Source organism: Perca fluviatilis, chromosome 19 (genome assembly GCF_010015445.1).
Source record: "Perca fluviatilis chromosome 19, GENO_Pfluv_1.0, whole genome shotgun sequence".
Taxonomy (NCBI): domain Eukaryota; kingdom Metazoa; phylum Chordata; class Actinopteri; order Perciformes; family Percidae; genus Perca; species Perca fluviatilis.
Genome location: NC_053130.1, coordinates 17,113,399 through 17,132,030, shown reverse-complemented (window position 1 = coordinate 17,132,030; position 18,632 = coordinate 17,113,399). Strand labels below are relative to the sequence as shown.

General features: G+C 40.7%; 1 protein-coding gene across 1 annotated transcript; it reads left to right on the top strand.

Moving 5' to 3' along the window:
• Nucleotides 1-795: 795 nt before the first annotated feature.
• On the top strand, nucleotides 796-16,773 carry LOC120548157 (exportin-5). The gene is made up of 33 exons (XM_039784216.1): nucleotides 796-1,024; nucleotides 1,441-1,562; nucleotides 1,647-1,719; nucleotides 1,845-1,982; nucleotides 2,330-2,512; nucleotides 2,675-2,701; nucleotides 2,857-3,042; nucleotides 3,688-3,764; nucleotides 3,856-3,900; nucleotides 4,027-4,117; nucleotides 4,217-4,300; nucleotides 4,441-4,566; nucleotides 4,647-4,737; nucleotides 4,832-4,960; nucleotides 5,236-5,351; nucleotides 5,469-5,624; nucleotides 6,006-6,047; nucleotides 6,141-6,230; nucleotides 6,382-6,581; nucleotides 6,678-6,780; nucleotides 8,106-8,287; nucleotides 9,405-9,505; nucleotides 9,602-9,698; nucleotides 9,800-9,936; nucleotides 10,080-10,177; nucleotides 10,261-10,307; nucleotides 10,948-11,054; nucleotides 12,449-12,508; nucleotides 12,698-12,792; nucleotides 12,882-12,989; nucleotides 13,623-13,760; nucleotides 14,304-14,468; nucleotides 14,732-16,773. The coding sequence occupies exons 1-33, from the start codon at nucleotides 923-925 to the stop codon at nucleotides 14,879-14,881; spliced, it is 3,666 nt and encodes a 1,221-aa protein (XP_039640150.1). The 5' UTR covers nucleotides 796-922; the 3' UTR covers nucleotides 14,882-16,773.
• The last annotated feature ends 1,859 nt before the right edge of the window (nucleotides 16,774-18,632 follow it).

Below are 18,632 nucleotides of genomic sequence, written 5' to 3'. Positions count from 1 at the left end.
TGAAAACCAAAGTTGAAGTGGTTGAAGTTATGGCATGTAGTCAGTAGTCAATGCTGGAGGAAGTACTAATACCACACTGTAAAAGTCCTGAATTGAAAATAAATATGTATGCATATTAAGGAGAATGTAGCCTACTTAAAGTATGATTATTACACTATTATATAATATATCATTAGATTATTATTATTATTATCATTACTACTATTATTATTATTATTATTATTCATGCGTTAAAGGTACACTGGGTAGTGTTTTAAGTATTTTATTCGCTAAAATCAATGTCTTCATTCATAAAAACAGGATTTTACTGTTGGTTGTAGTTGGTTTAAGTGGAGCTCATGCTTATTATGGATTCATCTGCTGCATTTTTCTCCATTGATCGATTAATTGATGAAAGCAGAAAATGTCTCACATTTGAAATGTATGCTGCAGTAGGGTTCTAATTTAATGTGTTGTTTGGAAATAGATCTTTTTCACAGTAGACATTTTGACATGGCACAGTAGAAAAAAAATCTATAATGAAATGTAATTTATATAAAGAAAATGATGAAACAACATGCATACCTTGTGCTTAAATCCTTTATTAAATATTTTCACAATATATTGAATAATTTGTTGTGGTCATTAATTTCATGTCTTATGAAATAAGACGAATTCTTGGGGCTGTCAGGCATGTCTTTTATTTTGAATTCAGGAGTGATTTCTCTTTCGGTACAGAGACGATCTTTAAAGGAAATTGGCGCTTCTACTACAACTCCCAGAATTCCCATTCAACGGCGAGCCAAAGGTTCAAACGCACAGGCAGCACATTATGAACGTTGGTACCTCCCTGAGGCAGAGGTTACGCAGCTCGTGCAGGTGTTTTGCATAAGGGAGCTCCTCGCTTTCCCCTTAACAGTGTGCCAAGACGCTACCTGAAGTCATGGCTGACCAGGTGGCCGCCATGTGTGATCAGCTTATTAAAGCTGTGAATGTGATGATGGATCCAGAAACAGACCAAATTTACCGACTGGAGGCCCTAAAGGTAGCATCGTTATGGGTTGCTAGCTAGCTGCTAGCTAGCTGAGCTTTTGAAATATTGTTGCTGTTGTGAAAGTATAGCTAATCAAGTAACCTGTTGCCCCGATAGCTGAATAAAGGGTAATGTTTTTAGGATTAGTGGTAACAGCATTGCTCATGCAGTTCGTTTACTGCTAACGTTTTTTTTTAACGTTAGTAAAATTTGCAATGATGACGGTCAGATGCTTTGCGAGCTAGCCGGTAACGTTAACAGTTAACACGTTATGCCATCCACTGTTTATTCAGTATATTTATTGTAATTTTGCTAAGGCAGCTGTTGCTGTACGTTAGCCTCCCAACACTGACACATGACATGTATAACCGTTACGACAATATTAAGTTTGGTGTGTGTAATATAACAAGCTTCATTTTTCACTACAGTTTTGCGAAGAGTTTAAAGAGACGAGCACCTTCTGTGTCCCATGTGGCTTACAACTGGCCGACAAAGCCCAGACAGCTGTAGTGAGACACTTTGGTTTGCAAATTCTGGAGCACGTCATCAAGTGAGTTTAACACAGAAATTAAGTATAACAAATAATTACATGAGAAAAGTTTGCCATTTAAAAGGAAACTTATTTTTCTTATAGGTTTCGATGGAACAACATGCAACAACAAGAGAAAGTTCAGTTGAAGGAGTGTGCCATGCAGCTGTTATCAACTGTAAGTGTGATAGTAATAGGCTGTTGGTAACATAGCCATCTGTCTTGGGATTAAAATTGAACTTAAATTCTGTCTCTTAACTCTGTCACAGTAGTAGACACTTTACCTGGTTTGGTTCTTATCAGGGTACTCATGCTATCCTGGAGGAGGAGAGCCACATCAAAGATGCCCTGTCAAGAATCATTGTGGAAATGATAAAGAGAGAATGGCCTCAACATTGGCCAGATATGCTGAAAGAGATGGAGGCTCTCACCAGCCATGGGGTGAGTAACTTATGTAGTGCAGGAAACCGTATGTGATCGCATATCAATCGTTTCCTTTGCCAGCTTGCATGACATTTGAATACAATTATGTAGTAACTCACATGCAAATAAGTACTAGTCAAGGATAAGGCTAGTCATGGTCTTTTTCATGTGATGTCATCATGCCAACTTTGCTACTGGGAGATAACATCATTTTTCAGTAACTATGAACCTAGACAACCTCTTTTCTGCTTGATTATTTTATCTGTATTCTTGGCCAAAAGATGCAGCCCTTTGATCCTATTGACTTTTTAGTCAACCCCAAGTAAATAAAGTAAAAACAAAAATTCACTTGTGCCTTTTCATAGGAGGCACAGACAGAGCTGGTTATGTTGATCCTGTTGAGGCTGGCAGAGGATGTGATCACCTTCCAGACGCTGCCCACCCAGCGACGCAGAGACATCCAGCAGACACTCACCCAAAACATGGAAAACATCTTCAGCTTCATGATCGCCATTCTGCATGTTAATGTCGAGGACTACCGTAAACTGGTCAGTGGGGTCTTAACTTTTATATTTTAGAAATAAGTAGCATTAGGATTAATTTCTCTGTATTATCATGGTTCTTATCTATTAATACATTGTTGTTTATGTTGCTAACATTAAACAGTAAAGTGACTATATTTGTCTGATTTGTGTTTTTCTTTAATCCAGAAAGGGTCACTTGGACATGAACTGCAGGTGAGGAAGCAGCACTGCTTCTCTGCTCTGAAATAAACGTCTCATGAACTTGATTAGTTTCGTTAGTTTTTCGTTAGTTTTGTTTCAGTTTCTGTGTCACACTCTTCTCTTTTCCCTCACGTACCCCTTTTCATGCTTTCTTTTTCCATTCACAGGCCAGAGCTCACTGTCGAGTTGCTGTGGCTACACTGAACACGCTTGCAGGCTACATAGACTGGGTGTCTCTGGTGCACATTACCTGTGGAAACTGTCATCTGCTGGAGATGTTGTGTTTGCTGCTGAGCGAACCGGAGCTGCAGCTGGAGGCAGCAGAGTGTCTGCTCATCGCTATCAGCCGGAAGGTGAGTCGCAGGGAAAACACTGCGTTGAAAGGCCATGGTTAAGCCATAATGCTAGCTGTAAAGAGATTATTCTTTCAGTCCATTTTTTTTTGCTCTGTGTGTAATGGTTACTACTAATATCTTTTTAAAAAAGGATCTTGGGATCAGATGTGATTTGGATTTGTTGGGACAGTTGGACCATGGGTTATGGAAAGAAGTTGTGCAGATTCAGAACAATAGCACTGCCATGTGGCTATTTATAATACACTTATTTTGGCTCATATTTCCTGAACTGAAAGGTGTGGATGACAGTCACACCAATTTTTCAGATTTGAAGATATGCCTTATTTTTTTTATTTAACCTTTATTTATCCAGGTAAGTTGATTGAGAACAAATTCTAATTTGCAGCGATGACCTGTCACACTCACACAGTTACACATTCATACCAGGAAGCTGCCCGGTACAACCACAGTCTGATCTGCTGGCCACTGAGCAGCTCCACTGGAGCAGTTGGGGGTTAAGGGCCTTGCTCAAGGGCACTTCATCATCATTATTATAGAACCATAGATCAGAGAGTCCTGATACAGTATGCCTAGTTACAGCCTAGAAAGTTTACATTAAATAAACAAAAGCCATGTGTGATCAATTGTGTCATTCTGCCGTAGGGCAAGCTGGAGGATAGGAAGCCATTCATGCTGCTGTTTGATGATGTGGCCATCCACTACATCCTTTCTGCAGCCCAGTGAGTACAACTGCGCTCTCTCCATCATCTCTGTTTACAGACTTCAACCTACCATTGTCACTGTTATTGAACGGTTTGTGTCTGGTTGCAGGTCAGCCGATGGACTTGCAATATGTAAGAAATCCTCTGAATCACAGTAAGTAATATGACACATCTGTCTACTGTAGAGCACAAAGAGATGTAAAACAGTCATAAAAACATGTATAAGTAAGTTTATTCAGTCAACTGGCTGTAACTTATAGTCGTGTGTATAAACCTTTAGAGCAGTGGAGGTGGTGGAGCGGCGTTACATCTTCCTGAAGAGGCTGTGTCAGGTCCTGTGTGCTCTGGGAGGACAGCTCTGCTCGTTGGTGGTGAGTTTGCCTTAATTTGGCCACACATTAATTCCCGGGTTCACATGGTCTTTTATCTTGGCGTGGTTCACGCACACATCTTATGTCTTCTCTCCACAGGGTTCAGATGTAGAGGTCGATGTACCTGCAAATCTCAGCAAGTACATGGAAGCCTTTTTAGCCTTCACTACACATTCCAGTCAGGTGAGATAACAATACTGTTTTGGTGGACTTTCACCTCTAAATCCTTTGTTAAATACTGCATTTTAATGAGTAGAATATGAATCATTCAGCTGTGTTTGAGCTTTCTTGTGATTCTTATTTTTTTTTTTCTTTTTCTGCAGTTTTTAAAGTCGTCCACTCTGGCTACTTGGGGAGCTTTGTTCAGACATGAGACTCTGTCAAAGGATGTGGTTGTTGTGGATAAGGCCATCAAATTCCTCAGAGCGTGTATGACCAACCTACTCAAGGTGAGACACTGATGTCTGTGCTACCATTCCTAGGGTACATGGAAGCCAAACGGGTGTAAAAGTTTTGTCTTTCTCTCCAGACTGGATTTCCATCTAGAGCTGATAACCCAAGCTGCGAGTACTCGCGTGTGGACTTTGACAGCGACGAGGACTTTAATTCTTTCTTTCATTGTAAGTATTACGGATTCAGCTTTACCTCACTTACGATTGGTACTCTTTCTTTCATCCCTTGATGCTTTTTACAGTGTATGTTCATGCTCAACAGCTTTCCGAGCACAGCAGGGAGAGGTGGTGAGGATTGCATGTCGCATTGTCCCTCTGGAGGCTTTCCAGATAGCAGCAGAATGGTTACAGTATCAGATCGCCAGCCCTATTGATACTGGGGCTACCACATGTAAGTGTTGGTCCTAATTCTTGACACATGTTGGGAAGGATTGTTGTGGTGGGTTTGGTTAATTTACATACCTGCAAACTAGTCGCTTTTCGGCGAAAATCGCCATTTTTGAATGGGAAAATGTCATCCATGTGAATCGTGTAGATCCGAAGAGTTTTTATTGGGGTTGGATTGATTTGATTGATTGATTGCCTTTTGTTACACTAAGCGACAAACACTCCAAAGTATAATTTGCATGTTGATGGTGATGAACTTGTCTCTCTGCACCTCACTAGCTAAGACTGCTGAGGGCCTGTGCTCCCTCCTGTCTCCGTCAGTGGTCCAGTGGGATGCAATGACCGTCTTCATGGAATGTATGGTCGCACAGATCTTCAAAAATGTAGAAGAGGAGGTAGCAGGAATAATTTCAAGTAACCAGAACACAGTTGTTTCTGAGAAATAAAGTTGATTATAATGATGTGAAGGTTTGCCCCCCCTCCCCCCCTCCCTTTTTCCTCTTACTGTGTAGAAGTTGCCCATAGATCAGAGCATGGAGCTGCTGCAGGCTGTGCTGAACTACGACACCAATGATCCGCTCATCTTGTCCTGTGTGCTCACCAACGTCTCTGCCCTCTTCCCATTTGTCACACTAAGGCCGCACTTCCTGCCACCGGTCCTCTACAAGGTCAGCAAAGTCTATTGTATATAGAAATGGATAATGTAAATATTAGGTGGTTTTATGATTGTAATATGTGGTGATTTGGGTAGGTACTTGTGGAAGATATTTGAGTTTGGTGTGCATAAAATCTCTCTTGATTTTTTTTTTTTTTCTTTTTTTTTTTTTTTTGTGTCTGATGGTGGCAATAAAATTATGGTCAAATCATAAGGGAACTGTCTGGAATTACTTCTTTTTGCAATTGCAGTTTGTCTGTTTTTTGAAAATATCAGTTTTCCAAAAGTATTATGTTGCTGGAAGAAACACATTTTAAAATGCACTTTGTCTCTGTTAATAACACGTATTAATAACATTGTCCTTACAGTATTTTTTTTTATAATGTCTCTACAGCTGTTTAAAGCCATCACATTTGAGGTTGGTCAGGAAAGTAAGGTGAGTTGTCTTCACACAACCAAATATTGTCACTTTTCCTTCATCCTTTACATCCAAGACCAAAAAAATATGTTCTCCAACTGACATCTTCAGGCACCTCGAACCCGAGCTGTAAAGAACGTGAGGAGGCACGCCTGTTCTTCCATCATCAAAATATGCCGGGATTACCCACAGTTCATCTTGGTAAATATCCATGTATACCAGTTAAAGTAAAATAGCATGCCATAGATTAAACTTTCTTTCAGTGGATAGTATTTATGCACAAAAGGTGTACCTGAAGTGCACAAGCATGAGTAAAGTTTGATTTTGAAATAATTCATTTTTTCCTCTGCAGCCTTGTTTCGACATGTTTTACAATCACGTAAAGAAGATGTTCTCAGGGGACGCCATGCTCACTAACATGGAGAAATGTTCACTGATGGAAGCTCTGGTGCTCATCAGTAACCAGTTCAAAGACTTTGCAAAGCAGAAGGCTTTTCTAGATGAACTGATGGCTTTAGTGGTTGCAGAATGGACCTCGGATGAGATGAGGCAGTGCGTTTTGATTTCTCTCTATTTCCCTCAAATTGTTTACGACGTGTTTAAATGTCATGACCGATAATTGACTGTTTTGGCTTCCCTGTGTTTCAGTGTGCTGTGGGACCCTGCTATGTTCCTGTCCTTTGTTGGAGCTGATCAGGTTGTCACTGAGCAAAGTAAAGATACAGACACAGCGGCCCTTAATAGGGGGCGGGTAAGTGTGGACGGAGTTAGTATGTGATCTCTAAGGACTGTCGTATTTCTGTTACTGGGTTTTTAGAGAGGTTCTAGACAGTTGAAATCAATGTAGACTTGCCTCCTTCACACTAATGTAGAAGACATGGCAGTTGGAAAAAATGTTGTCCACTTCCAGGCTTGCACCGGTGCCGCCGGAAATTCCGCCGTATGTCCTTTTTTTCCGACCAGATTTCCGTTACCTAACGCTTCCTTTGTGTTGGAATTCTAAACTCCGATGGATTTCTGAAGATTATGCTTCACTGCTCCTCAGATCTTTGCAGAGTAAACCCAGACAGCTAGCTAGACTATCTGTCCAATCTGAGTTTTCTGTTGCACGACTAAAACAACTTTTGAACATACACACGTTCCACAAGTTCCTTCCCGAGGCTATTTTCCAGCAGCACCGGGGCTCCGTGCAGCGCTTAGCGCCGCCCATGGTGATTTTAATTGGTTTAAAGAAATGCCAATAAACCAGAGCACCTTTGTCTCCCATCCCGGAATGCTGTGTGGACTAGCCAGACACTCCTCTGCAGCGTTGTGGAGGAAGGTCTGGCAAAGCGAGACCTAAAAAATTAAACACAAGTTAGCCACTGAGTGCTCCAGACTTGACATGTTTTAACACTGCAGGATACAGAATGATGAATAATTACTCAACTTAAAATACGGCAGAGATATTTAAAGTTTTCAAAGCATTAGGTGAGCACAAGTCCGGAGTCACTTATGGAGCTTATTTCTGTTTGTCAACTATTAGGTCAGTGTGACCAATCCTATCCAATAAAGACAATCCTGTAAAGTTGTTTTTGCCACATAAGCAGAGAATAACTGTAATAACTGTTGTAATTAATAAACAAGACTAGGACTCTACAGCCATGCTAGGAGCTCAGTGAGACTGTATTGCCACAAGCATGCTAATATGTTCACAATGAAAATATTCACCATCTAAGTTTTGTGTGGTAGCATGCTAACATTTGCTTATTAGCACTAAACGGGAAGAGCAGCTGTGGCAGATGTGAATGTCAGTTTTGTGTGTATTTGGTCATTAATCACATTATTGGACCAATTAAGATTTAAACCTGATGATGACATGAGAGGGGACATGAACGAATGCACAAAATGTCATGGCAATCCGTTGAATAGTGGTTGAGATATTTCAGTCTGGTCCAAGTGGTGGACTGATCAACAAAGCGCCTTGTCATCCTTCGAGCCATGTCGCTATCATGGCTACAAATTGTGTGCAGTCAGCTATAATGTTGTTACAATTATTTAACTGTTTATCTCTTCTTTTTTTTTACTTTCCTCTAGTTGAGCTTCTGCTTATATGCCATGTTGGGGGTGGTGAAGCGGGCACGCTGGCCTGCAGACCTGGAGGAAGCCAAGGCTGGTGGCTTTGTGATGGGCTACACTCCTGCAGGAGCTCCCATCTACAGAAACCCCTGCACTGCCCAGTTTCTGGTCTTGCTGCCCAACCTGCTGGCTCTAATCAGGTACGCCTGTTGGTTGACACTGTACCTTTTGCATTACTACTTTTTATCCCAACAACTTGTGTCCAGCCATATCAGGCCATTAACACATGCTATTGTTATGGCATGGTGTAATGTGTGAACAACCACGCCAACCACTTTTTCTTTTTTTGCCCATTACACATGTTATAGAAATGGGTCTGACTTTAATCAGTGGTCATTGGTGTAAAAGGGTTATCAGTACTGTGGGCTAGATTTACTAACACTAGCGCAGTTTGCGCTGCGTCCGTTTATGCGAGTTCGGTAATAGCGCACGCTATGCTTCCACATTTTGCGTAGTATTTATCAACCCTGACACCCATCAGGCAATCGGCGTCTTTCTCCGCCCACTATACCGTAAATTGCGCTGTAGCAAAGCGGTACTTGTGCTATGATATGGCTGAGTGCAGACTGCGATATTCCCACTGCTGATGCAATGACTGTTTGAAATGATCCTGATGCCAATATTTGTAATGTAGGGAGGAGTTTAACAACTGCTGGAATGGGATGTGAACGCTGAGTGGGAGATTCAATTTCTTTCTTTGATTTCTTCCAGTAACTCTAATATTGCATGGCTGCTTGATCCGTAACGCTAAATGATGTTGTGTTCACTGACAAAGTGTGATTCTTGTGTTTAAAAATATTTTCAGCCTCGCCTATGTCTTCGTCTTGCTCAAATTACTGTTGCCATTTCACCAGCGGCATAAAGGTCTACGAGGAAACTCGATTGCGGCTGGTTTAGACCTGCTTTTAAGAGGCGGAGAATTTCCCCGCAGAATAGAGGCGCTCTTACTGACAATCTTTGTAAATACCACGGAATATATAATTAGGGGCACTTTGGCGCTTATCCTCCCACCTTTTGGGTGGAACTCCCACTTTCCCCACGACCCTCCCACGAACGCATATTGAAAGCGCAACTTGTCTCTTCTCGCTCATGTGGCAGGTAATCTGCGATTTTACCCAAGTGCGCCCTGTTTGTAAATAGCCCGCATCGGTTACGTCCGTCTTTGCGACCAATTAGCGCCTGGAAACGGGCACAAACGGCTTGATAAATCTAGCCCTGTATGTCTAATAGTGTCTCAATAATACCTCCTCACTGCAGGACTCACAACAGCTTGTACATGCCAGAGAACATGACTCGTCTGAGTGCGACTTTCTCCAGGGCCCATGAAGTGATGGATACAGAGAAAAATGTGGTTCTTGGTAAGAGGAGCTCTCTGCACACATGCTTTGTGCCCATTAGTGAGCCGCCATCAGATAAGATTGTGGTTAAACCTTCTCAATATGTGCTTTCTCCAGGTCTCTCTCAGCATCTTCTGGATATTTATGACTCTCCTGTGTATAGAACCAACCTGGAGCGAATGCAGGGATTTTTCACCACATTGTATGACAACTGGTGAGAATTTCCCCCAAACCTTTCCTTTTTGTATTTTATAGATCTCACATCCTGTTGCGGTCTAAATAATACCTCTTTCTCTGCTCTCTTTACCTCTGTAGCTTCCATGTCCTGGGGAACGCGGGTCTGTCTCTGCAGCAGGAATTCTACACCATTGAGAGGTTGGCAGAAGAAATATCTGGCTCTGCTTTTGTCTCCCTCGACCATGTGCCTGACCACAGACTTCGCCCTATGATTCATATCCTTATTTGCTTTAGTCAGTGGTTTGAAATACATGGAAACATTCTTTTCCCTCCACCCATTTTAGATGGATAATACTCTACGTGACCAAAGCTGAGCTATTGCTTTATGTTAACAGTGGAATTTCCTTAACAAGTGTACGGGTGTTTCTGAGGCAGTTGGTGGTGTCGTGTCCTCAGGAGTACTACAACAGTCTACTCTGCCCCCTGCTGGGACCTCTGTTCGCCTACATGCTGCAGGTCAGATCTCCACACTTCCCATTCTGTAACAATTCTCAGTAATCTCATCATTCTCATGGTCTTGCTTCTGTTTCATACTACAGAGACTCAATGCCAAGTGGCAGGTCATCAACCAGAGGACTTCTGTCAAGTAAGTTGTTGCATAATGCTTTTGTGTATATATCAGGAAGCTGGAAATGATGTACTTTTTAAAATAACAGTTCCCTTACTGTAGGTCCTCAGTTGGGATGGCTATGTTTAAGTCACAATGGAGGCTTAATTGAACATATTGAGCACTAAAGTTAAACATGAAGGTATCTCAAATACAAATCACAATTCACACTATAATAGGGCTGCAATTTACAGATTATTTTCTATTATTTTCTCAATCATTAAATTCTTTGGTCTATAAAATGGTGAAAAATGTTTTTTAGTGTTTTCCAAAGCCCCCTCCGAGCTATTCAGTTTACTATCCTCAAGGAGTGAAGAAGGGAAAGAGAATTAATTGGTCATCAAAATAGGTGGAGATTAATTTAATAGTTGACAACTAATCGATTTTATAGCTTTACACTATGACTCCAGTATTTTGTTTAACCGCAGAACAACAAAACATTTTAATGTAAAAGTAAAGGTCTATGAAACACAGTTTCTTTGAATCGTTATGCAGTTCAAAACGAGCATAGCTAAGAGCTTTTCTGAAATCACGCTGACGTCTATTGAATATACCATATATTTAATTATTTGACTCTCAAGCTGATATCAAACTGGTAACCTGTTTGTTGTGTTTTTAGTGGGGAGGACGAGGAGGAGGCGGTGTGTCAGGAGAGCCAGGTGACGCAGGAGATGTTTGAGGAGCAGCTGGTTCGCCTGCTCACCAGGGAGGTGCTGGATCTTCTCGGTAAGTTTCAGAATCTCTAGTAACTTCTCCCATTTCCATACAAGTATAGCAAACATTGGTTGTGTTACAAAGAAACTAAAGGAAATTGTAACCTGACAATGTTTAAAGGCGTGGTAAAACGTCAGAGAGATGCACACTTCACTTAATGATAATGTATTACCTGAAAATGATTTTATGTTGCTATAAACAGATTATTTTGACATAAACTGGAATTTTAAGAGTGAAAGAAGTTTATTAATTCAGTGCAATGCACGAGCCACTTTGCGTTTTGTTGGCATAAGTATTGATTAAAAATAAAATACTTATTGCAAAAGATTTTTTTTTATGACAGTGATGGTTTATGATAGCAATATAATGTCCCTGTCTAAACCTGCCGTGAAGCTCTGGGCTTATTCCTTAAAAAGGAACACGCTGACTTATTGGGACTTCAGCTTATTCACCATCTCCCCCAGAGTTAGATAAGTCCATACATACCCTTCTCATCGCTGTGTGTGTTGTAACTCTGTCTGACGCACCCACCGCTAGCCTAGCTTAGGACTTATGCTACTTGGGCAGAGTGATTTGCTCGCAGCACCTAAGAAGCCCCGTGGTGAGGAGCAGAGCATAACAACGGTGCTTTTTAGGTGTTGCGCTAATCACTCCGCCCAAGTAGCAGTGCTTCGCCTTCTGAGAATTAGTTCCCAGTATGTATACGGTTAGAAGACGGCTGTGTCTCATGAGACCTTGTTATTTGTACACTCTGTGACTATACAAATCACAACATGTAAATAGGAGCTAGGAATATTTGGGAGCAGTAGGCTAGTTGGAGCCGGTTACCTCCAGCATCTGTGCTAAGCTAGGCTAGCGGTGGGTGCGTCGGACAGAGTTATGATACTCACGGAGATGAGAAGGGTATGTATGGACTTATCTAACTCTGGGGGATACGGTGAATAAGCTAAAGTCCCAATAAGTCGCCGTGTTCCTTTTAACACTGCTAATGCACTTTAGTCATGTGGTAAGGTTGTTTGTGCCAGGTACACAAGCTACAAACGGTTTCAGAACGCATCAGGAAACTGCAAATATCAGCCATAGTTCTTGGATAAAGCTGGGACTCTACATATTGTGATAGATGAGACTGTGTTCCTTCCAATAGGACGTGTCTTGGATGACTAACAACCTGCTGCCTGGGTTTAAAATCATTTACCGCCACTGCACTACCAAACAAAAATAGCCAAGACATTGATAGCTATGAGGGTGATGTTGTGTATTGAGAAGGTACTAAAAAAATATAGCTGTGGGAGTTTCAGGATATTGCACACAACTGCCTGATCAGCTTTTACTCTTCAGGCTGAGTGTAAACTGAGGAGTCGCTTTATTGTGGGGCCATAATACTTTTCTTCTTCCCTCTCTTGTAGCTGTGAGCTGTATTTCCAAAAAAGGGCCTGAACCAGCAGCAAATAAGGAGGAAGTAGATGGTAAGTCAAATTTTATTTATTTTTTGTATAAGATTTTATTTAGATTTTTTTAATATGTACAATACATACTTAGAAAAATCAACAAGAAAAAGGTCCACAATCTTAATGACAAAGCAGAACAAGACATGAAGACGGTTGTTTTTTATTCTGACAAGGGTCTCATCACTTTGCTGAAATGTGCTCTTGTAGAGGAAGACATGATGATGGATTTAGTGCAGACGGCGTCTCCTGCCCAGCCCACAGAGGAGCTGACTGAGCTGGGAAAATGCCTGATGAAACACGAGGTCCGCCTAAGACGCATAACATTCAGAGGACGGCATGATCACTCCTAAAATGCCGTATATAAACTCATTGTCTCTTGTTCTTTGCCCAGAACATCTACATGACCCTGTTGACCCTCTCCTTCACCTCTCTGTCGTGGAAGGACACCACCAACTGTCACCGCACTGCCTCCATGGTCTGCTGGACACTTTTGCGGCAGGTAGCACATTCAATACAACAAACGTTTAATAGAAGCCTGGCTCTTTTCTTTTTATTATTATTTTTTTTTAATCCTAGTCACACTTTTCTTTTAAAATATAAGGATGGCCATATTCCTATTATATATGTTACTGTCAACAAATGAACCAGAACCAGTCTCTCAAAACTTTTTGACTTCCTTACCCTGTCTGTGGTTCTCAGCAACAAGCTCATTCCTTCCTACTGATAACTTAACTTTTAGAAATGGGACGCAAGTATATACTTCTTTTGAATCTGAAACTGCTGGGCACTGTAGGTTTTAGCAAATGTTTCTCAGACGAATAGTGCATTTGTTTTTACCTCTTTTTGTAGAAAAGAAATTCAAAATAAAAGATTTGCTGTAATGGAAGTCTACAGCACTAATAAGTTACTTGGGCGTTGGATACACAAGAAAATACTTGTCATGAATTTTTATTTAAACCTTTGCCACCTTTCTGACCATTCATTTATTTGTATCCCTCTTAAATGTAGTATTTTTGCCTTTTGCCTTTTTTAATTAATTGAATATTTCAATTCACACATTGCCTGGCTGTAAAAAGTTTCTTACTACATATTTCCAAAGCTTTCCTCCCACATTCACTCTGCCTCTCTTCAGGTCGTAGGGGGTAATCTTCTTCCTGAGGCGGTGACGTGGTTCTATACCAGTGTTCTTCGGGGCCTTCAGGTTCACGGGCAGCATGAGGTCTGCAACTCTGCCCTCTCTCAGCTGGCCATGCTCATCTATGAAAACCTGGTGAGGCTAAAGGCAACCATCTCAACCATATCTCCTCTTTCTTTCTGCCTTTTCTTGAGTCATTTTTTTTCCCTCTAAGAATTAAAGAAGACACCTAGGACTGCAACTTACCATTATTTTCATTATCAATTAACCTGCCTGTTATTTGTTGTTTTGATTGTTTCATCTATAAGATGTCAGGAATAGCAAAAAATGACAGAGTTGACATCTTTGAATTGCATGTTTTATCTAACTTACAGTCCAAAACCCAAATATGTTTTGTTTACTATCATAAATGACAAAGAAAAGCAGAAACTCCTCATATTTGGGAAGCTTGAATCGGTGAATAGTTGAGATTTTTGCATGAAAAATAACTCCAAACGATTGTTATCAAAGTAGTTTCATTTGCTTTCGATCGACTAAATGTTTCAGCTCTAGAGTCATATAGTACAGTAGTGTTTTTTTTTTTTTTTTATTTATTTATTTTTTTTAAAGAGGTATGATATAGAAGTTTCCTCTTAAGTTAATTCCCAAATCTTTGAAATTTCTGTTAATCTGTCTTAGCGTCCTCGCTACATTGAGCTGAAAGCAGTGATGACCCAGATCCCAAACATCGGTGTGGAGGCTCTGGACCAGTATGATCACAGGCTCATGGACCCCAATGCCCCGAAGGTTGGAGACAAGAAGAGGAAAGACCAGTTCAAGAAGCTCATTGCAGGAACTGTTGGGGTAATGCCACATTTAGCCACTAGAGAGCAGTGCTTCTCTATTATGTCCCACTGTATGCCGCTCATCAGAAGGGACCAGAAACACTGGCCAAACAGTGCAAGTCATTACTCCGCAGTGTGATTCTGGCTGTGCTGTAAATCTCCTGTGCTCTGCAGCAAAAACTGTGCAGCAGCTCAACAGGGCTGGACAATCTAATGAAATTCTTTCTGGTAGATCTCGTCTAGCTCTGTTTAACCTCTCCTCTCTCTGTTCCCTGCCAACAGAAAGCTCTGTGCCAGCAGTTCAGGAAGGAGGTTCATATCCGGAATCTTCCATCGCTCTTTAAAAAGCCAAAGCCAGACAAGGATCTGCTACCGAACAGTGAAGCACTGGGCCTGGCAGCTCTCTTCTCCCCGGAGAATAATACCCTGTAGGAACACATAGTGGTTCTAATGGACTTCTGACTGAAGACGGAGTTGTGTACAAACCAGGGTTTCCCCTCACCGTCCTCCAGCTGGGGCAGCGTGGCTTTACCTAGCATAACTGCCAACAATCCTGTTTTCCAATCTTTTATGTCACTCCTCGTTGTGCCACAGCACGACTTACACTCCTAAGTAATATCTTTCTACTAGTCATTTGTCCAGGCAAGTATCACACATTAGATCCCGTTTTTAAATCCTATTCTGTTTCTGTGTTAGATTGTGTTAAGAGACCATCTTAAAATAGCAGACTATTTAATATTTGCTCTGCTGCAGCTTTATTGAGCCACACAACTATCTTGAAACAGGATGGGTTTTCGTTTCACTTTGGACCTTTTTTCATTTTAAAGGGCAATATTTGCCCATTGCTCAGCATCATGCACACTAAGCATGTCAGATATATGGGACAAGGGGAGCCCAGCTGCGGTTTGATATACAGCATAAAAATTAGCATCTAATGATATCCAAACGAGCAAAGCCAATATAGCCAATAGCTGCAGGAGTAGCCTATTAGGAGTGTGGGTAGTGTGTGGTTTGTGGAGAGGTTTTTGTACCTCTCCACAAGTACTTTTGTACTTTTTTTATTTTTTTTATTTTAATATTAATTTTAGAAGTTGGTGTTGGCAGATATGTTGTGTGAGCACACGGCTGCTGTCGAGGTTATTATATTCTGGGTCAAGAAGAAGTGAAATCTTGGACAAATCCTTGTACACATTTCTGTATTTGCCGTAATTTCCTTTTGACTGGACAAGCTTGAATGCAGTCTCTGATTCTGAAGGATGTGCTTAGGTGCCTCAGGTGTGACGTTCCCTAAGATGGGGTGAAGATGCTTTATGGAAACACCCTAAGAGAAAAAAGCAGCTGGTTTGTGTTTTCATGAATGGTTATTGTAGTTAATAGTTAATATGTACAACAGTTTTCTAGTAGTGCAGATAATACACAGTAGTTGGTTTAGGCAATGATGGTTTGCATTTTACCAGTTCCTTATCAGCACAAACTAACAGCCCAAGTACAATTTTATTTTCTTATTTTTTTTGGGGGCATTGCTGCCTTTTTTGGATAGGAAAGCTGGGATATGAAATGGGAGGGAGAAGGGGGAAGACATGCAGGAAAACCATCACAGGTCCTCTGCATACGTGCGCCCGCTCTACCAACTGAGCCAATCGGCCACACAATACAATTTTTTCTTTTTTTTTTTTTTTTTTAATGCAGTGCGCATATGCTACAAATAATACAGCCACATTTTGTGCCAAAACACTCATGGTAGACATGTTTGACAAATGTGACCAGACAATTATGTCCGAGAAGCAAAACCTAATAAGATATACCTTTTCATAATGATTATTTAATGGTGCACTCAACAACTAATGTGTAGCTTAATCCAAGTCTTTCTGTTGTTTTAGCTGTTCCTTTGGTGATGATATTCTGTTTTTCACATGTTTTTTGTGTTTTTACTGGTTTTGCCAGCCATAGGAAAAAGATGAACCAGCACTACATTCCTTCATTGTCCAAGAGATTGTTTTTAAGCATAATTCGATGGATGCATTTTGCTCTTATGGAGCTGTCGTAGTAGAGAGTGATTTGTGTTGTGTTGTGTAGATTCAGACCAAAAATAAATGGGAGTTATTTTGGCATGGAGTGAGCCCCCTTTTAAATGTATAAAGACTGGTCTGATTCAGATAACGTTTTACTAAAAACACATGATACTTGACCAGGAGTAGCTTGACTTTGCAATGATTTCCCTGTCTTTGTGATGATTTTTTGTTAACATGTGGCCATTTTTAAATATGCTTGTTCAACACTAAACTGTTCTGTACAAAAGAAAAAATAGGCTTTTTAAAAGTGCAGTGTGGTTTATATTTTGTCGTTTTATGCCTCTATGCCAGCGATAGCCGTGGTTGGAGGAATTATGTTTTTGGGTTGGCCGTCTGTCCGTCCCATTCTCATGGGAGTGATATCTCAGGAACTCCTTGAGGGATTTTTTTTTTTCAAATTCGCCACACATGTCAACTTACACTTGAGGATGAACTGATTAGAATTTGGTGGTGAAAGGTCAAGATCCCTGTGACTTCACAAAACACGATTTTGGCCGTAACTCAAGAATGAATACGCTAGTTATGACTATTTTAACACATATGCCTTAATTGGATGAAGTGATGAGTGAAATTATTTTGTATCCAAAAGGTCAACTTCACTGTGAAATCATAATGTTCTGCAAAAACCCTTATTCAACGTCATGACTCAGGAACAGAAGGGGAGATTATGACTATTTGGTCAGATACTGAATTGGGTTATACAAGAGTGCTTTGATTTCATCCCTCTTCCTCCTCACCACCACTGCTTCCTCAATGTCCAGTTCTAACTTGATCACCTAGCTGGCCTTCCTTAACAGCTTGTGGAGCCTGCTGACGTCCAAGCCTCTATGCTACCACGGCGAAGTACCGAGCACTGCTACAGACTGATAGAAGATCTGCAGAAGTCTGTTGCGCAAACTGAAGGATCTGAGTCTCCTTAGGAATAACAGTCTCCTCTGTCCCTTGCTGAAGATGGCTTTTGTGTTGGGAGTCCAGTCCAGTTTTTGTTTGAAATTGGAACCCATGTACTTTTGAGTCCACCTTCTTCACTTCCTCTCCCTGGATGACAACCAGGACAGGGTTCTCCTGTTTCTACTGTAGTCCACCATCAGATCATTGGTTTTGCTGATCTTGAGCTTCAGGTGATTGGTGTTGCAACATGTGACAAAGCTCTCGATCAGGCCTCTTTTAAAAAAAAAAAAAAACTCCGTCAACACAGCATGTTTCTCACTGGAAATTATTCACTGTAATCATAGCTATCACTTATAGTGATTCGTTTTGCCAAATTAGCTTTTATTACATCAAAATCTTCACTACGTACAAGTCTGGATAGACATGGATGTAAACTGCAGATTGACTGGTAGGTGGAGGCATACAACCGTAAGGCAGTAATTCTAGTTAAATAAAAATAAATTGATTAATTTCAATTTAAAACTTTCAGCTTTTGATTTTTGATTTAGAAATAAGAGAAAAGTAATTCAAGTTTAAAAAAGGTTATTTCTGGGGTAACCTCTAGCTCACCCAGTAAGAGCTTGAGAAATTTGCCCCGTTTTGGCTGAGTCCTGCAGCAGCGCGGGTTCGAATCTGACCCGCTGCCCTTTGCTGCGTGTCGTCCCCCGTCTCTCTCCTCCTTTCCAGTCAATCAACTGTCACTATATATTAAAGGGAAAAGCCCCCCCAAAAAAATAATCTTAAAAAAAAAAGGTAATTTCTACAAATGGACATGTTTGGGTGTTATTAATTATTTGATCTGTTTTTCTGGAGGGTTACAATATCATCTGAATAGAATTAATAAAAGGGGAGGGGGTGTGGCTCTGTATGTGGATAGTGATCTGAAATGCAAACAAGTTGAACATATGACTACTGTAATTGATGATTTATTGGGTTGCATAACTGTTGAGATTGAAATGGAAAAACTGCAAAACATTGTTTGTAACCTGCGTGTATAAAACACCAGGAACAAATCTAGAAACGTTTAAAGACGGCATGAAAAAGTTAATGAATGGGTTTAAAGAAAGTAAAACGGTTAATATTTGTGGGGATTCCAACATTGATTTGATTCTAAACATAAAACATCCGATTTTTTGATTAATTTTATATTAGAGGAATGTACCCAAAATTACAAACCCCTA